At 43.6% G+C, this 26295-nt stretch overlaps 1 protein-coding gene across 2 annotated transcripts in view; it reads left to right on the top strand.

Moving 5' to 3' along the window:
- Positions 1 to 26295, top strand: part of DUSP8 (dual specificity phosphatase 8) — a 128666-nt gene that overhangs the window by 19735 nt on the left and 82636 nt on the right. Inside the window, exon 2 of one of the 2 annotated variants that reach the window (XM_026668247.2) lies at positions 14647 to 15044. The exons of the other annotated variant lie outside the window; for it this stretch is intronic. Within the exon in view, the coding sequence (XP_026524032.2) occupies positions 14814 to 15044 (231 nt within the window). The 5' untranslated portion in view covers positions 14647 to 14813. The remainder of the gene's footprint in view (positions 1 to 14646; positions 15045 to 26295) is intronic. 2 annotated transcript variants of the gene reach the window in all.

The raw sequence follows: 26295 nt of genomic DNA, 5'->3' as shown, positions 1-26295 counted from the left end.
ACCAATAGAATTGAATATTTGTAGCTTGGGGTTGAAATGCAGGGTCCTTGGTGCTCTCTGAGCTTGGTTATTTTCTTGCAGATGTTTCATTACCCAAACTAGGTAACATCATCAACGCTAATCATTGGCATGTTACCTAGTTTAGGTAATGAAGCATCTGCAAGAAAACAACCAAACTCAGAGAGCACCAAAGACACTTTTACTTTGTGTAATTGTGTCCTAGGAAGTAGGTACCAAATCAGTGGTGGGATTAAGAAATTTTTACTACCGGTTCTGTAGTCGTGGCTTGGTGGCCATGGCAGAGGAAGGATACTGTAAAATCCCCATTCCTTCCCCACTCCTGGGAAAAGGTTACTGCAAAATCCCATTCCCTCCCCACCCCACTAACCTGATTTCCAGCTCAGTTCTCCCATGCAGGGCAACAAAAGACCCAGCCGATCAGTTTGGACTCGGGAGGCAGAGAATAGATGGGGGCGGGGCCATTCGGAGGTGGTATTTGCTGGTTCTCCAAACTACTCAAAATTTCCACTACTGGTTCTCCAGAACTGGTCAGAACCTGCTGAATAGCACCTCTGTACCAAATGTAGCCTCCACAATATACTTTAAATTCACAGCTTATCATTTTGTAGAACAAATTATATATATATATATATATATCTGTGGATGCTGGCTGCTACAACTCTCAGCATCCCTCATCATTATTCATGTTGTATGGAGTTGCTGCTCAAGAATATCTGGAGGACCATAAGTTTTCCATAACTATTCCAGCTTCTTGTCCTGAGCAGAAAATAACCCTATAACATGCTTTGTAGCTGCCCTATTTCATTTATCCTATTCTGACTTTTCATTTTTAAAAAGAAGGAAACACTTGACTGATGCTTTTTTTTTTCAAGTGTTTTAAGAGAATTTGACCTAGAAAGACTAAAGTGCTCGTGTCAGTATTGTGTTCAGATGTGAAGCTATCAAGTCTATGTTTGCCGTCAGATAATCTGTTCATTGAAACAGATTCTTCTGTGGGATGAAATACAGGTAGTCCTTGATCGAGTGCTTGTTACAGCGGCACTGAAAAAGTGACTTCTGACTGTTTTTCTCACTTTTGGCAGTGGCAGTATCCCTATGGTAACATGATCAAAATCCAGAAGCTTGGCAACTGGCATGTATTTATGATCATTGCAGTATGCCACTATTTATTTATTTATTTATTTGTTTGTTTGTTTATTTATTTGTCAAAAGCTTTCAATACAACAGAAACAAGAATAAACATAAGTTTAAATACAAGAAATAGGAACTAATAATTGGGGACAATAGGACAGGGACGGTAGGCATGATTGTGCGCTTATGCACGCCCCTTACAGACCTCTTAGGAATGGGGTGAGGTCAATAGAGGTTAGTTTGAGGGTAAAGGAGTGGGGGTTTGAGCAGGTGACAACAGAATCAGGTAGTGAGTTCCAGACATTGACCACTCTGTTGCTAAAATCGTACTTCCTGCAATCGAGTTTGGAGTGGTTTACATTTTTGTTTACATCTGTTGTGTGCTCTTGTGTTGTTGTTGTTATAGCTGAAATATTCATTCTCTGGTAAGACATTGTAACATGTGATTTTATGTACTATGCTTAAGTCCAATCTTAGTCAGCGTAGTTCAAGGTTGTCTTAAGCCTAGAATCTCAAGTCTGGTGCTGTAGGGCATTCTGTTGCGAAAAGAGGAATGTAGTACTCTTCTGGTAAAATACTTCTGGACTCGCTCAATTGTATTTATGTCTGATATAAAGTGTGGATTCCAGACAGCAGAGCTGAATTCAAGCATTGGTCTAGCAAAGGTTTTGAATGCCCTTGTTTGCAAATCAGTATTACCAGAGGAGAAGCTTCATAAAATGAAATTTACAACTCTTAAAGCCTTTTTGGCAATACTGTTACAGTGAGCTTTGGCTATCCTCATTTTTTTTTCATTTTTACTACCTTCATGTAATCACCTTTTTCTAGGAATGTGAAAAATTGAAGTACAATGATACAGTGTTAAATATCAAATGTTATTAGAAGAAATAGAGATCTATGGCTGATCTTTCGATAATTGCAAGTTCTCATTTTTGAAGTGGAATGTGTGAGTTTTTTAACCTGTAAGCAATAATCCAACTTGTTATGAGACTGTGTTTGCTCTGTTGTATCTAAGATGGAGATGTAGTGTTAATCTTTCAAAGGCACTCCTTGGAGAAAGAGTTGGTAAATGTTGTTCCCTGACCTTTCCTGCGTGCAGTATTTTCTCCTTTTAGGAGACATTGTAGCAGATGCTAGTACATTAAAAGGTGTTTGTAATTCTGAGTAGTGTTTGTGTTGAAGGTGGAAGAGAGAAGATGAATCCTTGGCCTGGGAAATAAAGAGTTTAGGCTAGAACTTTCAACTATCTGAAATCTCAGTCCCTTGTACTGTTATTGGAAATGGGTAATGTAATCTTAACAGTAAGATACTGTTTTCTTCCCTCAGTTTTATTGCCTATATTTACTCTTCAGCATTTACGTTCAGAGTTTACTGCTTTCTTGGCATGGCTATCTCTGTTGTGACTTCCTCAATCCTGGTCACCATGGGAATCAAATGCTGTTCTTAAAATAGGTAGTTTGTTTATTAATCAATTTATATGGCTTCCCAATTCACACCTATCTTAATAAGATGCCCACCTTGTCCTAAAGTTGTGCCACAGAATCTCCAGATTTATGACTTGTATTCAGGCTTCCCTATGTCTGTTCATTATTACCATTCAAAAGAGAAGTGTGGGATTAAAGGATTATGGAAATGTTCCTAAGAAGCACTCAAGAGGATTATGGCGGCTTTGATAAACTGATAAAAAGGTCCCCAAAACCCTGATTTAGGTCCCATATTAACCTTCTCCCTCTTTTAAGTGTTGGTGGGCTCTTACTGTCCTGGGACGGTGAGACATATATCTCAATCCTTAGTTTTATTTCATGTGTACACTATGCCTGATTTATTTATTTTTAGTTACTTCAGAACTATTTAGGATTATCACTAGGTTGGCATGGAAGTCTGTGGTGCCTCCTTGTTGATAGTGTACACATTTACTTCGTAATTCTTGTGATATAATTTGTAAAGCTTATCTGAGACTAGCCATGCTGTGAAATTTACATAATTATGTTTCTCTCTGATATCTGATGTGGACTTTCAGAATCTTTCTTTTTTTTGTTTTGAAAGTTGGAACAAATGAGGTCTTCTTAGCACATTTACTTTGAAAGTAATTATGTCTGAGAGAACAGTACTACTTCCATTTTGCAGAGATTGAGAAATAATACATTCCTCCGGGTTACTAAACAAGTCTAAATTGTAATCTGAAATCTATGGTGTGCAGCTTAAGTCAAGTTCTCTTTCTGCTGGTTCCCAAGAAGGTATCATTTCTTGAGTTGGCAATCTGAGCAAGAAAGGATCGGAAAATTCTCCCTCGAGCCGCTCGGAGCATCCAGACTGTGGGATGTGCTTCTGAGTCCTCTTCTTTCAGGCTGAGCTTTAGACGAGGAAACGCTCCGCCCTCCCACGTGGCATCGCGCAGCCTCCCCAGTCTTTTGCTCAGCCTCGAAGAATCAGGCTGCGCTTTCAAAGAGCTCCTTGGCTGTTTCATTGAATCCTCCGTCCTAATAAGGTTTGCTTCCTTCCTCCTCCTGCGCAAAGGGTCAGGACTCAAGGGAAATTTTTCCCTGTCCTCAGGGCGAAGTTGCGGGCTCGCAGCGCCTTCAGCGCGACGCCCCCCTTATCAGATCGCGTCGCTGCCTGCGCGTTGCCTGTGGCACGCGCTCCTCTGCTGGATTCCCTCCCACCCTAAACGCCAACCAGGAGGGCTATCGCCCCTAGGGCTTTAGGAGCGCCGAGCTGACCGGCCAAGCCTTCCCTTTCTTTCCGTCCCGGCGCCCAGGCAGTTCAGCTCGAGGACGCCATTTGGCTCCACCTCGTGGCCGGGCGCGAAAGTTTCTTTTCATTTAATATTCAGCTGCGGTGAATTAAATCTCCAGGCCTAGGGTTAAAGCCTAGCTGCCCATCGAACTGCCTGGCTAGTCTTGGTTAGTGCTTGTTGGCCTCCCGCAGCCCTTTTCGGGCGAAGTTGCAGCCTCCCCCTCCGGTTTTTTTCTTCTGTTGTCTGGAGGCTGGCTGCCAGAGGCCTCCTATTCAACTCTAGGCCTCAGGGCGTTATTCGACTGATTTGGCACTGAGAGATATACATCCAAGGAAATAACTATAATAGAATTTATATTTGATCCAAATACAAAAGGAATAATAACAAAAAAGAAATAATATTTTTGGTACAGCAATTTTTCTCTTAAGATATTGGATATATCGGAGTACCTGTATATTCAGCTGATATAAAGAATATAAAAAAAGCACTACAGAAAGGAACAAAACAGGATTACATAGCTAAATATATATATATATATTTCTGTTATCTCTGTACAAGTAAAATTCCAAAAGGGAGAGCGGGCCAGCCTCATCCTCACCCGGCCTTATCCAGGCCTGATCTGGGCGAGCCAACCGCCCTTATTAATCTCTATTGTTCAATATGGCAGACGACAATTCCTCTAAACGTCCTTCATTGAAGGCCAAGGCAAAGTCCCACTATTTGCGCAAGCAGGACAAGGAACCTAAGGGCTCTAGAAAGGACAAGGAACCTTCCAAGGCCTCTCAACGTGACGCCTTAAGGCGCCACAAGGCGTTAGAAAAAGAGTTCGACAGGCGTTCAAGGAGTCCCGCTCTGAACCGTCTCTACCTCCTCCTCCACCCCCTACCTCTATTCAACCTCTCCCCCAGGCCTTTCTTCCCTACCTAGGCGCAGTTCACCCCAGGGTCTCCCGACCCCGGTCCTACGATGAGTCTGACACCCGAGCCACTTTTACACCCACGGCTGCTGGTCTGCGCCAGGACGAACCTTCTACATCTGAGGTGCCACCTCACATCAGGGCTTGGATGGAATCAGCCATCCGCCAGAGTGTTATAGAGGAACTACAGCACATGTCCAGATCAGGCTTCTCTCCTCGAGTCTCCGAGCACGACTCCTTGTCTATCAGATCCCTTCCACAACCGGTCCCCCGGTTGCTCAGGTACTCTCTCAGAGGGACAGCCCTCCTCCGGTTGGGGCCCAGGTTGAGGAGGAAGGGGACTTTAGGGATTTCGAGGAGGAGGATTCCCAGATGGGTTCCTCCCGCTACAGTGAACCTCCCTTAGAGACTGACATCATGGAGGGGGAGATGTCCGAGGACGAGGGCACTTGACTGACCAACCCTCCTTTGGGGGCTCTTCAAACCACACATGTTCAAGTCCCTCCTTCTTAAGGCCAAGAATGTCTCGGCCTTCTTTCCCAGGCCCCTGCTGACCTCCCCCATCCCAGAGGGCCCAGAAGATTCCATTTTCACCCAACCAGTGGTTGAAGCTGAGGTCATCCCTTCCCCCCATATTCGTAGATCTGGTAGCGAAGCAACTATCCTCCACAGGGACCCCTCCCACACCCTCTAGCCAAGACAAGAGGTTCTTTAATCTCGATTCGGCACTGTCCAGCCTCCTGAACATTCCAGAGGTCGATGACCCTATTGTGGGTCTAGCTTCCTCCTCTACACCTAGTGAGGCCCTAGAGGCCTTGAAACCTGAGGATAAGCGGGTGGAGCTGGCCCTGCAGGGCCCACCTATCCGACGCCTGGGCCATTAAGTCAGCTACCGCCGCCTCTTTTTCACTAGGTCCTCTATCCGCTGGCTACGTCAGCTCAGGGAACACGTCCTGCTTCCAACCTGAGGGCGCACCAGACATTGAAGCTAGTGGCTGCAGCCGAGTTCTCGGCTGACGCCACTTACCAGTCGGTGAAATTCTCTTCCAGGGCCATCACGTCCCACGTCACGGCTCGTCGCCTGCTATGGCTCAAACACTGGCAGGCGGACGTAAAGAATAAGGTCAAGCTGGCCACTGCCCCTATTACAGGAGACAAACTGTTTGGCCCGGCCCTCGAACCCCTGCTGGTCGAGGGTCGCAGCAAGAGGAAGTACTTGCCTTCCCTTCTTCGAAGATCGGAGACCAGGGGCTCTCAGCCCTTTCGGAGGAGCTTTCCCGCCCTTTCTACCAACCCCCTTCCCGCCCAGATTCCCCGACCCCCTTCCTTCCGATCCCAGGATCGCACGGACTCAGGCGACAGGACCAGGCGAGGGTGGTTATAAGAGACCCTTTCGGGTGCGGGAGGAAGGCCCTACCGCAGAAGGTAGAGCCTCCTTCTCCCTCCCCATTGGTGGCCGCCCAGCCACTTCGCCGCCCAATGGGACAAATCCACTTCCGATGCATGGGTTAGAGACACAATAAGGTTTGGTCTCGCCCTCGAGTTCAAATCCACTCCCCTGATCGCTTCTTCCCATCCCCTCCTCAGGGGATCCCACCAACGTGCATTAATGGATGCAGCCATCCATCACCTGCTTGATATTCAGGCCATTCAACCTGTCCCTCCGGCTCAGAGAGGAAAGGGATTTTACTCCCATCTCTTTGTTGTGCCCAAACATTCTGGGGGCTGGAGAGCCATCCTAGACCTGAAACGGCTCAACCGTCACCTTATCCAGCGCAAATTCAAAATGCACACCTTGCAATCCATTCTCCTAGGCACCAGGCGGGAGACTGGCTGTCCTCCATAGATCTCTCTGAGGCATACCTTCATATTCCTATCAGGCCCTCTCATCACAAATTCCTTAGGTTCTGTTATAATGGCCTTCACTATCAATACGTGGCCCTACCCTTTGGGCTGGCCTCGGCCCCAGGACCTTCACCAAGGTCCTGGCGGCCCTGGCGGCCCACCTCAGGAGCATTCCCGTCCGCCTCCACTGCTACTTGGACGATATCCTTATCCTGTCCCCGTCCAAGTCCCAGGCAGTCAGGGATACCAGGGTCACCCTTTCCGCCCTACGGGCACACGGGTTTCTAGTCAATTGGCAAAAGAGCCAACTTACCCTTCCACCCGAATCAACCACCTGGGTGCCATAATTGATTCGGTCTCAGAGAGAGTTTTTCTCTCCCCAGAGAGGTTTCTTAGCATTCAAACCCTGGTCAAACAAATTAGACGTTCTAGGAGGGTGGCCTTGCTTGACCTCTCTAGATTGTTGGGAAAAATGGTGTCATGCATCTCTATTATTCCCTGGGCCCGCTTACACAGCAGGCCCCCTCCAGTGGTTCCTGCTCCTGCTCCAAAGATCCGGAAGAAGCAACTCAAGATCAGAGTCAAGGTCCCTCCAAAGGTCCTCACGTCTCTTCTCTGGTGGACCAATCCCGCCATCAACAGAGGCCACCTCTTTGCGGAGCCTCAAAGACTCACCGTCACTACCGACGCAAGTCTATCCGGTTAGCGCCATCTCAACTCACTCGGCGCAAGGCAAATGGTCGCCGACCGAACAAAGATGCAGCATCAACTGGCTAGAGCTCCATGCCGTCCATCTGGCTCTGCGCTGCTTCCCCAGATCCGCAGTCACCATGTTCTCGTTCTCACAGACAACGTCCACGGCCAAGGCCCATATCAACAGGCAAGGGGGCACCCAGTCAATTCAACTGATGAGGGAAGCCGAGCGCCTTTGCCGCTGGGCAGAGGCCAACCTTCTATCACTAAAAGCCGAACACATCTCCGGGATAGACAATACCCAGGCGGACTGGCTGAGCAGGGCCACGGTGGACCAAGCAGAATGGCGACTTCATCCATCCCTGTTCGAGGAAGCGCCCAAGATATTCGGCCTTCCAGTGGTGGATCTGTTCGCTTCCCCATCCAACACACAACTTCCACGGTTTTTCTCCCGGTATCCGTCTCACGGGCGGAGAACCACAATGCTCTGCGCTGCCCATGGCCCCCAGGGCTCCTATATGCCTTCCCTCCGCTCCCGCTAGTGCCCAGAGTCATTCAGAAGCTCATTCAGGAGAGGGCAGACCTTCTCCTGGTGGCTCCCTATTGGCCCAGGCGACCGTGGTTTGCGGACCTCCGCAACCTATCGGTAGCGCCCCATGGCGGATCCCCCGGACAGGGTCTCCCTCTCTCAGGGGCCCTTCTACATCCGGAGCCTCAATGGCTACAGTTAGCCGTCTGGAAGTTGAGCGGATCCGTCTGACTAGCGAGAACCTATCAAGCCATGTCATCGACACTATTTTGGCCGCCAGGCGACCCTCCACTACACGAATTTATGATGCCACTTGGAAGGGGTTCTGCAAGTGGTGTAGTGGGTCCCAGGTTGACCCTCTCTCCCTTCCGTGGCTCAGATTCTGGAATTTCTTCAGGAAGGCCTTCGCAAGGGGCTTGCACCTAACACCCTGAGACGACAAGTCTCTGCCCTCTCAACAGTGGTCTCCTGTGATAACTACGGCCCCTTTCCCATCACCCCGGGTTAGATCCTTCCTTAGGGGTGCCACCAACCTGTGCCCTCCCACTGTTCACAGGTTTCCCACATGGGACCTCAACAAGGGCCTAGTTTCTCTTACACGTTCTCCGTTTGAGCCTTTGAGGGACTCATCTCTTCAGTTCCTCACCTTTAAGGTAGTTTTTCTAGTAGCCATCACTTCTGCTCGTCGAGTGTCGGAATTAGCAGCTCTGTCAGTCAGGAGCGATCTATGTGTGTTCCATGCAGACCGGGTCGTCCCTGCGGCCTGACCCCACTTTCCTACCCAAAGTTAACTCGCCCTTCCATAGATCTCAGGAACTGGTTCTACCAAATTTTTGCCCTAGACCCTCCGGGAACAGGGAGGTTCTTTGGCACACCCTAGATGTTAGACGGGCCTTGCGTATATATATTAAGCGCACTCAGTCCTTACGAAGGTCGGAATCTCTTTTCCTGTCCTTTCAACCCAAGACACTAGGGCTCAAGGTTTCTCCTTCCACTATCAGCCGCTGGATCAGGGCGACCATCGCCAGGTGTTACCTTTCCCATTCTCTGCCGGCACCCGTGGAATAACTGCCCATTCCACCAGGAGTGCAGCCACTTCGCGGCCTGGGCCACACAAGCCCCCATTGCTGACATTTGTAGGGCAGCCACCTGGGCCTCTCCGTCCCCGTTTATCAGGCATTACAAGATCGATACGTATGCTTCAGCTGAGGCCTCCTTTGGCCGGCGGGTCTTACAGAGGGTTGTCAATGATCCGGAGGGGCTCTTCGGGCCAGACGGAGTCCCACCCATAGGACAGCCAAGCTTTGGTATGTCCCACAGTCTGGATGCTCCGAGCGGCTCGAGGAGAATGGGGCGTTGGTCCTTACCTGATACGCCCCTTCTAGGCGAGCCGCGAGGAGCATCCAGCCCCACCCTAGCATCTCCGTCTGGTGGGGACTCCTGTTTTCAGCCAAGGAGCCAATAGTTGATTAGATAGGATTAATAACTTCTCTTCTCGTTATCGCAAAAACTGGGGAGACGCTGCGCGATGCCACGTGGGAGGGGCGGAGCGTTTCCTCGTCTAAAGCTCAGCCTGAAAGAAGAGGACTCAGAAGCACATCCCACAGTCTGGATGCTCCTCGCGGCTCGCCTAGAAGGGGCGTATCAGGTAAGGACCAACGCCCCAGTCTCAGACTCTTCCCTTGAAAACATGTTGTTTATTTATCTAAGAATTATTTTTTTAAAGAAAAACATCTGAAGGAGTAGCCTTCAGTAGCTTGTCATGTAGTTTCAAGGAGTGCAAAAAGGTAAGACTTTCAACCTGGAATATTTAGATTTGCCTTTTTTATGACCACATCACAGAAAGGCAGATTGCTGATTACAAGAGCTTTATGTTGGCTTCACCAGGTGTTTAATAAATCTTTTATTTCCTGAAGACTTAATTAAATTAAGCTTAATATGAGTATATAACCATGATGGTGTACCTATGGCAGGCATATCCAGCCCAGGGGCTAATTGCGGCCTGTTTTCAAATTTTGAGCAGTCTGCAGGCTCTTCTCCCCACTGGCTCAGCCTGCCACTCATCCCCGCCAGCTGGCGTTTTTCCCTTCACTGCACAGTGGTTCCCGTGAATGTCAGGCTGAATGGTCAGCCCCCACACATTTTCACCTCACCAAATCTGGCCCTCGTTGCAAAAAGTTTGGACACCTCTGTCCTAAGAGAATGGCATTCCATAGAGGGCTATCTTCATAAGGGTCCTAATTTGAGTTTTAGAAATAGGAAGTCAACCTTCAGATTTAACAGATGACTCCCAATGAAGTCAAGATTTTAACTGTATAAAAATTCTGGAATCATTTAAAGATTAGGCAAGGGTTTTCATTAGTATTTTATTATATTTGATAAGTTTAATAAACTGGTTATTTAAAAAGAAGGTTAAGCAAGAGTTCATCAAAAGTAATACGAACAAATGTTAGGAGCATGTCTGAATGAACCCATAGGATAGAAGATGAATCCCAGAAACTCTTTGGGTCTCTGCATCCTGATTATGTCCTGCCTTCGGAAATAACAATAGCACTTAGATTTATATACCGCTTTACAGTGCGTTTACAGCCCTCTCTAAGCGGTTTACAGAGTCAGCATATTGCCCCCAACAATTTGGGTCCTCATTTTACCCACCTCGGAAGGATGGAAGGCTGAGTCAACCTTTTGCCTGGTGAGATTTGAACTGCCAAATTGCAGGCAGCCGGCAGTCAGCAGAAGTAGCCTGCAGTGCTCCACTGTAACCACTGCATCACCATGGCTCATAAATAGTGTTTTATCTTTCAGGGGGTGCCTCATCTAGCATTCACCTGGTGAGCCTAATGAGAGAGAGAGAGAAAGCTTCTACAGTAGTGATACCTTACTAAGATGAAAAGATAAGCATGGGAAAGAAAGAAATTCTGTAATGTAATGGTGTCATTTCAAGGAATAGGATTTCAAGTTTCAGCCCATCCAGGGAGAAAGACTACTCTCATAGGAGATGAATACAATCAAAATTGTGGTAGAATGGAGATTATAGTCTTGAGACGGAATTGTCTAAAACAAGGGTCTTCAGACTTGACAGCTTTAAGACTTGTGAACTTCAACGCCCAGAATTCCTCCTCCAGTCATGTTAGCTCAGGAATTCTGGGCGTTGAAGTTCACAAGTCTTAAACTTGCCAAATTTGAAGACCCTTGGCCTAAAACATAAGTAAGGGGATGGTGATAACATTGGTTGATGGTAACATTCTTCCCTAGCAACCTGGTTCTGCTAATTCTGAAGGATGACTACTTCTCATTGTTGATATCAATAGCAATCAGAGACTACTCACCACAGATTTGCTCCATTCCTTCAAAGTTCTGCCTTTGTTTTAAAAACACCCAAAATGTCTATCTCTCACTAAAGGAAGATTGCCTACACAGTATGTGTCATCTAACACAGTGTTTCTTAATGTTGACAACTTAAAGCATGTTGGCTGGGGAATTCTGGGAATTGAAGTTCACACCTCTTAAAGTTACTGATGTTGAGAAACACTGATCTAGGGCATCACACCCTCATCAAGTTGTTGATTCTATTTCTGGAAAGCAGTTTGTGAATATTTGAGCCTGTCTGGGATGCTGGTTGACATTACCAAGGCAAGTGCATGAAGAAACGTAGAACATTTTAGTTAGCTAAGTCATCCTAAACAAACCATTTTCACTGTTGAAAACAAAAGGGAGGGCAAAGGCTGGAAATTCATCCTGCACAAACAGGCTTATATTAAATGCATACTTTCTTCCTTTGAACAACATTTTTAAACAATTAATGCTAATTTTCTCTTCTGCATTATGTATTTTCCTATTTGTTACTTAGGTATTTTGTATTATTGTCCAGAGAAAGGCCAAGATGGAGACAGACAGACAGACAGATGAGAGAGAGGGAGAAATTTCTAAAAATATTAATATTTTCAAAATCTCCTTGAGCTGCCTTTTGATATCCCTGGATCTTGACCATTCTTCGGGAACTTGAAAGTGGAAATAAAGATGGAATTCTGATTCATTGGCTGGTTCTTTGCTATTTGACCAATCCTCAGTTTCTTTCTACTGTTCCTTCTCTTGCCTTTGCCTGTGTAATCTAGCTCTCTTTAGGGAAATGCCTTGGTCCATCTGTTTCAATTAATATTTCTCCAAAGTGGAATTTGGAGAAATGTTCAGCTGGTCCTTTCCTCGTTCTTCCTCTCTTCTCCCTCTCCACAGATAAAAGATTGAAGAAGGCAAGGAGTGTGGAAAGCAGATGAAAAGCCAATTAATTTGCATCCTTTCTGATTATTTTCATTTCTGTAGGAATAGGTACAGCAGGGAATCCTCCGGGTGGCTGAAAGCACATAATGAAGTATACTTTATAACAATCACAGGAGCCTCCATCTTCCCCTTCAGATTTCTCTTAATTAGGAGCTGTTTCAGCTTGAAAAGCCTGCCCCAAAATACAAAAGAGAGAAAGGGTTATTCCAGCCAACTCCAAAGGAGCAGTTCATCTTTTACCAAAGACACAAATAATAAAAATTAAAATCCACACTGGAGAGAGAAAGGAATGGGCAAATAATGTATTGAAAAGAGGACTTTTTGGTATTGTTATCAGGGTTCCTTCACCTCACTCCTTTTTTATTTTAAAAATAGGCTACTGTGATTTCTCTCAGAAGAACACCCTTCTTCCTCCAAATGTTTCAGGTGACCATAATAAACCGGATCTCTTAGCAATGCGCCTGACAGAAAATGTGGTTATACTTTTCATGCCCCCCATCTAACACAATTCAAAGTGTGTGCACAAGTTTTCCAGTTTAGTATTGGTAGGTAAACTGAATATATGGTAGCATACTCCTTTTCAAACCTACTTGGTACCAATAAAGAAGAATATCTGTAGCTGAGGATTGAAATGAGGGATCCATGGTGCTCTCTGATCTTGGTTGTTATCAGCACTGATGATCTTACCTAGTTTGGGGTAATGAAACACCTGTAAGAAAACAATCAAGCTCAGAGAGCACCAAGGATCCCTCAAATCTACTTGGAAATATGGCCTATTGAAATGCATTGAGATTTACTCAAACGCAACTGTATGTACCTTTTAAGTACCATTGAAGTTGATGTGTCTGGTTTCTAGCCCGATCAATGTAAGGTTTTCTGATAATAAGAAAGGCAAATGTAAATAAGTAAGATAAATGTACTGCAAATCATTTATGTTTTATAATGGTTTTTATTAACAATAGGCAAATTAATCTATTCCAGATAGTTTTTTCAAGAGGTGTAGTTCAACAGGTTTAAGTTATGAGGCTAGTTTTTATATCCATTTTTACAAGTAAGTGAGAATTTTTAATATGGTGGTTTCCAACTCTGGGCTGTGTTGAAACCACTATTTCCCAAAAATGAAAAGCTGTTATTAAACTTGGCTTTCTATTTTTTTTTTACCAGCTGCCCAGAGTTCTGTTTTAAGGTGAGCAGCTATACAAATATTTTAAATAAATACTATGCTATAAATATTGTATGGATGCGATCTGAAACATATCCTAGGACCTAGATGAAGTTTGGTCCTCCAGATGCAGTAGATGGTGTTTTACTTTAAAAAAATATTATTGCATTATGGTTATATACACCCTCTTGCCTCTAATAGTTCAAGTTGGTTTACTTGGAAACTCCCCTCATTTTATTCCCATAACAATAAACCTGTGAGTTAGATTCAAGCAAAACTGGTTGGCTTAATGACCCAATGAGTTTCGTGTCTGCATGGATACTTTAATTGGCTCTTCTTAATCCTTGCCTGATGCTTTAACAAGCATGTGATCAAACAGGAATACATATGCATTTCTTAATATGCAAAATTAAATTATGCATGCTCTGTGGTATGATTTTTGTAATGTAGAAAAGGAGTTTCATATGCTAGGTTTGTAGTTTTCGACTCAATATTCGGGATGTCTCTCTCATAATGGTGTGGATAATGAAAAGTTTTAAAGTGATAAATGCTACAACATACTCTAAGGGATGGGTGTCAAACTTGTGATGACACATTGTTGTCTCGTGACGTATCACAACTTTTTTCCCTTCACTAAACTGGGACTGGGCGTGGCCAGCATGTGACGCATCCAGGCCACAAGTTTGACACCCTGCTCTAAGGCATACACGTGCAAGGCTGAGTTTTGCCTCAGGTGAATTCAATCTGGAATGTGTGATTCTGAAGGCTATTTGATGGAGTAAGCAAATTACTTTATTAAAAGTAATACTTCTGTATTTTGCAGAAGCTTAGACTCTTCAAAACATCAAAAACAGAGTATTGTAAAGAATAGTGTTATTAGGGAACAGTAAGACAGTAATCAGTAAATTATGTAAAGTACAGATGAAGAATCTAGGACTAAATCAAAATCAAATTTGAAACATCATACATAAGCTATAATTTTAGGATATCTTTTTCCTTTTCCTCTAGCTGATTCATTTATCCAATTTGGTGCCTGCTGCATGGGAGATAAGTTGAATGCTTCTGGAGATATACCTGGTTGAAATGGTAGCATTAGATAGAGTTTTCTTTAGACCAAGGGTCTCCAAACTTGGCAACGTTAAGACTTGTGGACATCTGGGAATTGAAGCCCACAAGTCTTAATGTTATCAAGTATGGAGACTCTCTGATCTAAAGACTATAGTTTTTCCCAGATCTGAGCTAGAGCAGAATACATTAGAACCAACATGGCATACTTGCAATATCTGACTACTTTTTCCTCCTCTTTTTCTCTTTCTCTCTGCACTCCCTAACAGGTTTGGCACGATGACTTGTCATACGGGGCTTTAGCAGCGTGGCAGAAGTTGATTGTTCTCAAGTTGCCTTTCCCCTTCCCCCTCCACTTCTGGGATATCTGAGCTGGCTTCTCTTCCCTGGGTGTTCCTTTTCTTCTCCCACTTGCTGCGGAAGGGATCAGTCTACCATGGCCGGTGACAAACTTCCACACAAAGTGATGGATCCCAAGAAACTTGCCAGCCTTTTGAAGAATGGGACCGAAGGAATGTTGGTCATTGACAGCCGCTCCTTTGTGGAGTACAACTCCTGGCATGTTCTCAACTCTGTCAACATCTGCTGTTCGAAGTTGGTCAAAAGAAGGCTTCAGCAAGACAAGGTATCCATCACAGAGCTCATCCAGCCAGCCTCCAGTATAAAGGTATTTAACCTTGGTCCTTAGTTATCCATCAAATTCAAATCATAGAGTGACTCAATGTTCCTGTCATAAGTCCGAATTTTAAAGAACATGCCCCATTATATGTAGGTTTTTTATTTTTAAAAAGGTCGGAATTTCAAATGCGAGTCCTGTGTAGGACTACAGAAATTATTTTATAGCTCTTTCCTTTCATGCAATCTTCTATTTTTATCTAATTCTATGGGGGAGGTGGGCAGAGATAAGCCTTTCTTCCATCATTCTTTCATTCCTGATTATAGGTAGATTGGTTGCATGATACCGTGTTTCTCACAAAATAAGGCCGGGCCTTATTTTTTTTTGACCTCCCCAAAAATGGCTAGGTTGTCTTTACGGGGGTGACTTAATTCCCCCCCCCTTGCATCCTCGGGTGGGTGGGCAGCGACGGCTTGGATGTTGACCTTGGCATTGGTGGGGCACTTCATATTGGGAGACCTTCCACCACCATTGCTTTCCCTTCTCCCGTGCTGCTGTGGCATTTAGAACAACGCCGTGGCGTTTGGCGCAGCCACTCACGGCCAGCCAGGGCTCCTCCCTGCAACCAGAGTCCGGCGGAGACACTCGGCTTCAGGTGCTCCTGTCACCGCCTTCCCTTCGCCGGCAAAGCCAATTCTTTTAAAAACGATGCCCTACTACGGGTACAACAAAGCCTCCCCTGCCCGAGAGGGCAGCCCAACCCCATGTAGGGAGGCGAATCTCCCGCGGCCGCAGCGCAGGATCGGCCCACCCTGGGAGAAGCGCCCAGCCGCCATCCCTGCCTGGTGCCGGGCAGAGCGCAAAGAGCTTCATCTGGGGCGTCCAGCACAGCTGACAGGTGGGCCCTTATGCCCGGCGGCGGAGCTCTCGCCAAGGCAGTGAGCATCTCCCCGCCGGGCCCTCCACTCATCCCGCCAGGGCCACGCCAGAGCCGTGTGGGCTGGGCAGAGCCAGGAAAGCGAGCCGCGGGTGGGTGCCCGCCTGCCAAGCAAAAGAGCCGGGCCAACCCAAGCTTGGCTTCCTTCCCAAGTCCCTCCAGCCCGAACCCCAAGGGGCCACTGGGAGAGGCTGCCCGAGGCACTGATAGTGCCCACCCATCCGCGGACAGGGAGGCAAGGCGACAGCAGCGCTGCTTCCCTGGCCAGCGGGTCCGGTGGAGAGAGCCCGAAGCCGCCCATCCTTTCCACCCCTTGCCCAGCCCATCCCCTTCCCATGCATCTCCAAATGTGCTGGCAGCTCCAAATGCTGCAGCAGCACGGGCATCGGGCAGAGGTGCTGACTCCGCGGGGCTTAGCTCGGAGGAGGACGTGGCACAGGCCGTCGCCTTGCCTCCCCGTCCATGGATGGGTGGGCGCTATCACTGCCTTGGACGGCCTCTCCCGGTGGCCCCTTTGCATTGTGATTTATAGACAGTTCAAACTTGCCAGACGGATTCCAGGAAGACTGCCAAGAACTGTGAAAACAAGGCAGTTAACTCTTTTGGTCTGGTTTTGCTTGCTTGAATATTTGAACTTGGAATTCTCACCTGTGGATACAGGTGAGACAGAACACTGTGATATCCACATTTTTGTTATTTGGTTATAAAGAATAAGAACTCCAAAGAACTTCATGTAAAGAGTGTAGAGAAGAGCAACAAAGATGATTAGAGGACTGAGGCTAAAACATATAAAGACCGGTTGCTGGAACTGGGTAAGTCTAGTTTAATGAAAAGAAGGACTAGGAGTGACGTGACAGCAGTCTTCAATATCTGAGTGGCTTTCACAAAGAAGAGGGAGTCAAGCTATTGTCCAAAGCACCTGAGGGCAGGACAAGAAGTAACGGGTAGAAACTAATCAAGGAGAGAAGCCACTTAGAACCAATGAGAAATTTCCTGACAGTTAGAACAATTAATCAGTGGAACAACTTGCCTCCAGAAGTTGTAAATGCTCCAACATTGGAAGTCTTTAAGAAGAGATGGGATAACCATTTGTCTGAAGAGGTGTAGGGTTTCCTGCCCAATCGGGAGGTTGGACTAGAAGGTCCCTTCCAACTCTGTTATTCTATTTCTAATATGTAGTACCATCTTAAACCAAAACATGGACAGAAGAGAGCCAAACATCATCTAATGCGAGTATAGCATGGGTGCTGGGTAAAATGTACTGTTTCCTTTGGGAAGGAGATCTGTTGAGAATCTGGAGTTTTGTTTTTACGGACTTATCAATTTCATGAACTTAAACTTTTCTATCCTTGTTTAGAGCCAGTGTTTTATTTCTTCCCTTCTGATTTAACTATTATTTCTTTTATTCCTGAGACTTGTCACATAGGTATTATATGAAAATCATGTATTGTCTCTTTATGGCTATTTTGATTTGTGTGATATCATTACTAAGAACAAACGAAGCCAATTCAAAGTGAGTTTTTTTTGTGTTATGAGAAAATCCTCCCTCTACATCAGAGGTCTCCAAACTTGGCAACTTTAAGACTTGTGGACTTCAACTTCTAGAATTCTGGGAGTTGAAGTCCACAAGTCTTAAAGTTGCCAAGTTTGGGGACCTCTGCTCTACATGAAAAAAAAAAACAATAAGAATGGATGGGAAGAGGGTTTGTGTTAGGAGAATGAGCCTCATCCAAAAACATAATTAATACAAAATGTATATTATAAAAATTATCATGTCAACCAAGAGAATAAAGTAAGCCATTACAATATGACTGATAATTTTTTCAAACAGGAATATAATTCAAAAATTATAGAACTGAAAAATTAAAAATTAATTAATTGTGCTTATGTTGGTAGAAAGTAGCTTATATGTCTTAAAATGTTCTGAGGAATAAGCCAGGTTAGGAAAGCATCCATAAGCGTTAACATAAAAATCTTGTATCACCAACTATTTGGAGGTGATAACAAGTAAGAACATGGCAAAAATCCAGTAAATTCTACTTGCATAGTCAAAAAACTGTTGACAGTCTTTCAACAGAAGCTACTTAGCTGACCCAGGCTATGAATCAGTTCCTGTATGGACAAACAATTGATTAAAACAGGAAGGGAAGGATAGAAGAAATTTTATGGGAGCTATTCAGCATCCCTTTCAATAATTTACAGCAGCACTAATGCTATGTATTTGTTTTACGTAATCTGCACCACAAAATGAAATTGTGTTGAATCTTTGCTGATAGGATGGGGTGAAAGAAGAACCAGTAGTGGATCTCTCTCTCTAGTATCTCTCATAGTATAATGTTCCAAATTATATGTATCCAAAAATACTGTACATAACAAATTTACTGTTAACTTTAGTCACTTATTCAGAATTGAAAACATACATTTAAGAATTAGGAATGATTACCGCAGGCATTGAACTATGAAAGATATATATCCTTTGCTTTTATTGATAATATTAGTTTTCTTCCACATTCCCCATCTCTGGAAAACAATAGCCTTGTTTAGCTATAAATGGGAAAATAATGGGAAGAACAGAAAAATTATCTCAAAGGGAATTAGCTGGTTAAGATAAAACTATGTAAAACGCTATGTGGAATTTCCATTGCAGTTCTACTTCTAGCTAATTTTGCTTCTCTCTGAACTCCTGGCCAGATGCATATATTCTGTTCTCAAGAATTTTGGGCTCATAGAAGTATAATCCTTTGAAGTGGGATTTATGTCAGTGAAAATTACTGCAGGCAGAGCAAATTGTGTGCTGAAAGAGAAAGAGCATGGGCAATCCTTTTACCTTACTAGGAGCAGCCTTGGATGTCCATGGATGTCAGTTATATGTTCATTTAACTGAGAAAGTGCTGAGTGCTACTTTTCTGAAATTGGAGAGGGTAATAAAGGAGGATATTTGTAGCTCAGGGTTGAAATGAGGAGGACCTTGGTGCTCTCTAAGCTTGATTATTTTCTTGCAGGCGTTTCATTAGTCAAACTAGTTAACATCACCAGTCTTGATGCTAACATCACTATCATGGATAATGTTGCTTCATTTGGGTAATGAAAGGTCTACAAGAAAACAACCAAGCTTATAGAACACCAGAGATCCCTCAGAGTGGCTACTGTAATGGATTTGAGAGTCTGCAGGCAGGATGGAGGTACTGTAGATATTCCAAAACAGTATAAAGCCACTACACTCTTCCAGTGAAAAAGTCAGGGATAGGGTTCAAGATGGTGTCAGAATATTCATGAACTGGCACAGACATGGTTAACAAAGTCAGCCAATGGAAGCTGAATTGGGGGCTGAGAGTCTGGGCGTGGCTTAGCTCCGCATGCTCAGCTCTAAAGTGAAACTAAGTTGCTTGCCTGCTGAACTAAAGTAGAGTAATCTGTTCTGAGCTCCTGAGCTGCTGTTTTTGTTTTGCTTATGTTAGGTTGGAAGAAACTACTAATGGTATTGTAAACTTTACTTTGTGTTACTATGTATATAAAGAAGTTTATGAATCCTGCTGAATCAGTCATCTGTGTGTGCTTTCTGGAGTTGAATTTCTGCTGCAAACTCTCACAGATGGGATTTTGAATTTGAAGGGTATTTTCCCCCCTAGTCAGTAGTTCTCAACTTACAACCATTCATTTAGCATCTGTTCAAAGTTACAACACCAGTCTTTGCAATTACCACAGTCATAGCATCCCCAGTCACTTGATCAAAATTTGGGGGCTCAGCAACTGGCATGTATTTAAGATGGTTGCAGCATCCCAGGGCCATGTAATCAGGGGTGGGATTCTACCAGTTCGCACCTATTCACTAGAACCGGTTGTTAACATTCTAAGCAGTTCGGAGAACCGGTTGTTAGAAGAAATTACTGGCCTAATCCTATAAGGAAGGCAGGAAGGAAACATTCTGGTGTTGCTTACAGAAACTGCCTCTCCGTTAACCCTTATTACATTCTTGGCAGGAGTAGACTTCCTGTCTCAGGAACGTCTCTGGAGTTTTTTTTCCTCCTTTGCTGGTACTTTGCTTGTGTAGAGTGACCATTTAAAGTTACAATGACACTGAAAAAAGTGACTTATGACCATTTTTCACACTTATGACTGTTGCAGCATCCCCACAGTCACGAGAGGCCAGGCGAGGAGATGCGTACCTCGATGTGAGTGATATTGAGTTGGCCACACCCAGCCAATAACATGACCACCAAGCCATGTCTATCCAGTCACATGCCCACCAAGCCATGCCCACCACCTAAGCAAAACCCACAGAACCGGTTGTTAAAAATTTTGAATCCCACCCCTGCATGTAATCATCAATTGCTACCTTTCTAACTGGCTTCTGATAAACAAAGTTAATAGCGGAACCTGGATTTGCTTAATGGCCACCTGATTCACTTAACAATTGCAGTAATTCATTAAACGTCCTTGGTAAAAAGGTCGTAAAATTGGCCATCACTCACTTAATAATTACCTTGCTTAGCAATGGAAATTCTGATTCCGATTGCGGTCATAAATCGAAGACTACCTGTAGCAAGGACTATAGCAATAGATTTCCTATTTGAGCCTGGGACTTGGATCTTTCCAAGGAGAAAGACTGGAATCTGTAGGTAAAGCTGACAGGGGAAGTACAGGCAGAAGCGTCAGGAACATTTTATTTCTTTTCAATTGCTTCTGTGCTTAATTGGATAGCTGGCTGAGGAATTCTGGGAACTGAAGTCCACACATCTTAAACTTGCTAAGGGTCAAAAACACCGGCAGTGTTTATTTACCCTTGTTCACATTCTGAGTTTTTTTATTTGAGTTGTAGTGGTTAATGATTGCTCGAATTTGCATATAGAGGCCTCATTAGCTCTCTTATTCCTGAAATATGTACTTTGTCCCTTTTACTATTTTTTAAATCCTTCATTTATTGTTATTTTGGTATGCGGCTTACCTAAGCACTATGCACTGTTTGGGCCTTGTTTTGGGGATAAAAGGGGGGAACTACTGGAGCAACTTGTTTAAAAACGTAATCCTGGTGAAGGGGATTTCCCCTTTTGTTTTACCCAGATTCCTGAATACTGTCAGAAAAGGGGAGGGATACCTTCTCACAACAGGTGGCAGCTGCTTAGCTTATCCTGAGTGGAATTCTTCCAACTGAGGTACAGCTATACCCAGCTACCTGGAGGGAGATACCTGTCAGGATTGTGTTATATGATTAGTATGGCCACCCTGCTAAAACTGCTGATGTCAACTCAGAATTTTCTATGAGATGATGAATGCAGATCTGTCGTTTGATTTATGTGGCTATTCTCCCCATCCGCCTTTTTAGAACCCTCCACTAGCCTGTGTTCATATCTTTTAAAACATTTTTCCAGTCTTATTATCCCACCCTACGTACTATTTTCTAGATGGCACAGGTCCAGTGCACCTAAGACATTTCTAGCAAAGTAGTACCAAAGCAAACAGGTTCAGTCTGTTAGGTTTAGCTTCACGGACTTCCAGAGCCTTGAAATGAATTGTACAATTCTAGAAATGCATTTTAATTTCTATGCTCTTCTTTTAGATTGCAATTCAGAGTTAGGAACAAGGGAAGGGGGATATTTCCCAGAAAACTGTAATAGAGGGCCAGCCATGTGGTCTGACAAGGGAACCCACAGAGGTTGAAGCTGCATGGTCATTCAAAGGGATCTAGAAAGACAGCCCCTATAGTCAGTCAAATCAAATATATCTTGCATTTTCTTATAACATGAAGGGGCAGAATCTAAATCATTGGGCTTCTGACTACTGTATTTAAAAAAATAATGATAGGCAGGCTTCTTTTTCCCTTGTTCTAAATTAAATGGATGTAATTAAATGGGTTAAATTAAATTAAATAGAATGAAAAAGGTGTTGGTGGAGGGAGGGAAATAGGTTTATTTGTGAAAACCCTAACCTTGCTAGTACAAATTAATTTGGTGGCTAGAAACCTGGGGGCAGTGTGATGCTCAATTCTGAGTCTATGTTCCTTGATGGGTTTGGTGTAGGATAACTTCCACTTTCAGTTCAAAGTAAGAAAAGTCTTTTGGAGCAGGCATATAGTACATCAATTCCTGTTTTCCTATGTCTGCATGAGAGACTCGTGAACCCAGGAAAAATCTGCATTTGAGATACAAGTGTTGCAAGTTGCTTTGAAGTAGGCAGAGATGTATCTGGGATGCTTCCTTGCCTCCAAAACATACTTCCCTGTGTGAGCCCAAGGAGAATATATTCCCTATAAGGATATTCAGGTATGGCATATGTGATCATGCCTACTGCAAATCACCTTTTCTGGTTTGGGTGTGAAGTGTAGCATTTATTACGTTGGTTTTAGCTCTTTTAAATAGATCTATATTCAGGTAGAAGCACAAATAAGCACATCACACATTTGGCAGTAGATCTCATTCAGTTCAGTTGGATTATATGACAAGGTAAGCCTGTAATAGACTAGAGGCTTAATTATCACTCCTTGGTGTACTGCATGTTCTCATTTCCTTCAACCACAGTTCAATTTGCAGCATTTAAGCAGGTTCCTACCATGTTAGCCAGGTGGCAGGAAAAAGCTTCCTCTTTTCCTTGTTTCTGTATCAGAAACCACCCTTTGTGGGGCATGCTTTTCTTTTTTCTTTTTTTGAGTGCCTAGGATTTAAATCTTTGCCTGTGCCACTCCAGGCCTAAATTGGCAAAAAGCATATAGAGTTCCATTTTTTGTTCCACTTGGTAGACCTGGCTTTTCTTTTTGTAGAAGCCAGCGACTTTTTAAAGTTCAGCAGCCATCTTTTCCCAGAAGCTGCATTGTTTTTTGTTAGCATTCCTTCTTCCTTTCCCTCCCCCGATTTTTATTATTTTGTAGCAAAGGGGGGTAATTCAAGCGATTAATCAAATGCTGGGCCCAGCTGGAACCATCTGTAGGGTCTTCATCTCCCCCTCCCCTTAAATGTATGCATATGGTTTATTGAATTTGGCTAGCAGTGACATCACCCTTGCCTGAATCTTTGTGTGTGAGGAAAAAAATATCCTTTGCCTCCTCTCTGCTATGTTCAAGGCCACGAGGAATGATTCTTGAATGTTTTTCTTTAGCCACTGATAATACTGGAGAACAGAGGAACACAGTGCATTTTTAGAGGTCTCTTTGGGTGAACATGGATATATGTCAGTGTTCAATTCTCAGAGAGCTTTTTGGTCGAGAGTGCTTTATTATTATTTTCCAAATAGAAAGTAGCTAGATAAATTTTTGGTAAGGCAGGGAGTCAAGAAAGGGTAAGGAGCCACTTCTAAATGGACATTGCAGAGTCATCCTGAGCTAGCTAGCTAGCTTGTTCCCTCCCTCCTCAGATTTTCAACTATTCTGGTTATAACATTGGGCTTTAGATCAATAGATGGGAGAGTTGTGCAGCACTCCAGATCTGAATTGAAAGAGCGCTTGTGGACACACCTGCTGTACCTGGCAAATTGCTCAAGACACTTTTGTCTTTTCCTGGGATTATATGATTATATATTTGAATTAAAAATACTTTTGTGCTAAACTCTTACTGTACTGTTGACAGTACATGATAAAGGGCATTACAAATCATCACATAGAAAATAGAAGAAAAAAAATGTTCTGTGGCAGATGTTCTCAGACTTTGGATTCCAAAGCAAACAGTCAATCAATCTGGCAAAATGATGAATGGATTCCTTGCTGCTCTCTGAGTTTGGTTGTTGGCTTGCAGATGTTTCATTGCCCAACTAAGTAACATTATTATTTTTATTTATTTATTTATTTATTTATTTATTTATTTATTTATTTATTTATTTATTTATTTATTTGATTTGTCAATCAAGATAATAGGTATAAGTATATACATAGTTATGAATACATGAAATGGATACATATAAGAAAAATAAACAATAGGACAGGGACGGTAGGCACGTTGGTGCACTTATGCACGCCTCCTACAGACCTCTTAGGAAAGGGGTGAGGTCAATAGTAGACAGTCTAAGGTTAAAGTTTTTGGGGTTAGAAGAAACCACAGAGTCAGGTAGAGTATTCCAGACATTGACCACTCTGTTGCTGAAGTCGTATTTTCTGCAGTCAAGTTTGGTGCGGTTAACATCACCATTATGCAACTAGTAATTACATCGGCACTGATTATTTTATTTGCGTAGTATCTATTTTATTTATTTATTTAACATGTTGCCCATCTCATTATTGATGATGTTGCCTAGTTGGGTAATGAACTGTCTACAAGCAATAACCAAGCTTAGATAGCATCAAGGATTCTACAGTTCAATTCTGAGCTAAGTATATTCTCTTCTACGGGAAATAATGGACCTATATCACAAGGAGAAATTTTCTGACAGCGAGAACAATCAACCAATGGAACAGCTTGCCTTCAGAAGTTGTGGGAGCTTCATCACTGGAAACTTCCATGAAAAGACTGGACTGCCGTCTGTCAGAAATGGTGTAGGTCTGCTTCAGCTAGATGACCTTCAAGGTCCCTTCCAACTCTGTTATTCTGTAATCACACCTTGCTAGTTAGATATAAGTAGATTCTCCTTCAAATCAAATGCAACTCTGGATCACTTCGTACACACATCCCTGTAACTTTCTTGGTAGCGGTGTAACTTTTTTAGGGGGAGGAGTCCTTGGTGCTTCAAGTCAGTTTTTTTTTTACTTATGGCAGCTGCCTGGACAATTTCTTGAAGTTTTCTTGACAAGATTCTGAAAGTGGTTTGCTATTGCCTGCTTCATAGGGTTGATAGAGTATGACTGGCCCAAGGTATAATTTACTTGTCTTTGTGGAACAAACTCATAGTCTCTTGGTTTCTGGCCAGATGCCTTCACCCACGACATAAACTGGCAGTATAAGTAGATAATGATCAGAAAGAAGCAAGCCCGCCTTCTGACTTGTGATTTGAGAGAACAGCACTTAAAGAAAAGAGAGAGGAGTGAGGAGAATTTAGACGCACTCTGTAAAATGCGAAATGGGAAGAAACTTGTGTCAATGGGCTTGGCAAATGATTACCATTCTAGGGCAGGTGTTCACTGGGGATTTATAGGAGACTGGAAGGTTGTCTTCTGCATTTCAGCCACTGCATGAAATTGATAGGGAAAGTAACTCAGAAGGTGGGGGGTTGAAGTGTTTTCTGATGATATTATATTCCACCTGGCATTACATTCTATCTGTCTAGAAGAGACCATGGAACCCTTTTTAAATTTTTTGTTTGAAGCAGACGATAAATAAATGGAGACTGAATCACAGACAAGGTGGAAGTCTCACAAGTAATGAGACTAAGTGTTCTTGATAGAGGTTTATCCCCATTTTGAACAGCTTTTCATTCCTCCTGTGGGCCTAAAAGGGCAGCTTGAGAGTTTGGACTCTGCACTGTCTCTTGGCAAGCACTGATGATTGTGATAGCCAAGAGTCCTTTTTACCAACTTATGCCAGATGCAGAATATCTGGAGAAGCTCCGCTGCTAAATACATGGAGCTGCTTTTGAAGATGACTCATAAATATCGCTGAAGCAGAAGAAAGCTTTTGATGACGGACTGTTTTGTGGCTCTATTTTGCATAGTTGCATTAGTTCCCAGTATGTTTCTCTGACTCGTTTGAAGTGCTTGCATTTCTTAGACTGTTTGGAGCCAAGCAACTTGAAGAAAATTGTTCATCCAAGTCAACCTGCCTATGTTTTAAAATCTGGAACAGGCGTTCTTCCATTTTAGGGCTGGTGTTTTTTTTCTTTCTTTTTTTGGATGCCTTCAGTTCAGTCTTCATTTCTGCATTTCTGATAGGGTTGATAGAGTATGACTGGCCCAAGGTATAATTTACTTGTCTTTGTGGAACAAACTCATAGTCTCTTGGTTTCTGGCCAGATGCCTTCACCCACGACATAAACTGGCTTTCAGGTTTGCCATTGGTGTTTTCTTTTGTGACTTCCAGATGAACCTAATGCCCAGTATCTCCCCTATCTATTCATCGGGTCCAAAGCTGCTTAGCTTCTGAATCCAAGTAGAGTTGATCTGTTCTGCCACATGCTGAGACCCAGTTGGGGTTACTTGTGCCAAAAAGGAATCCTAATGATCCCCTTTTTTTTAGAATCTTTTTTTTTTGTTCCCCCATTCTTTTCATTTTAACTTCCAGCTGCTTTTGGGCACCATGTGGCTTTTTAATCATTTAATTGATTTTGTACATTTTAAAATTCTACCCTACATAAAACAGGGTGAAACAAGAAAAAGCCCATAAAAGTCTCTAAAGATAATGAGTATGTCATGTTGTGCAGTTAAATAATGAATACTGAAGTCAGTTGAGTAGGGAATTAAGCATACAAGCAAATATATTTATTTCTAAATCGTCTCCCAGCGGGTTCTTCAAA

Source organism: Notechis scutatus, chromosome 1 (genome assembly GCF_049901735.1).
Source record: "Notechis scutatus isolate UNSWTSFEM ecotype Mainland chromosome 1, rNotScu1.2, whole genome shotgun sequence".
In the NCBI taxonomy this organism is placed as follows: Eukaryota; Metazoa; Chordata; class Lepidosauria; order Squamata; family Elapidae; genus Notechis; species Notechis scutatus.
Note: the sequence above shows the minus strand (reverse complement) of the source record. Positions and strands in the feature narration are given on the sequence as shown.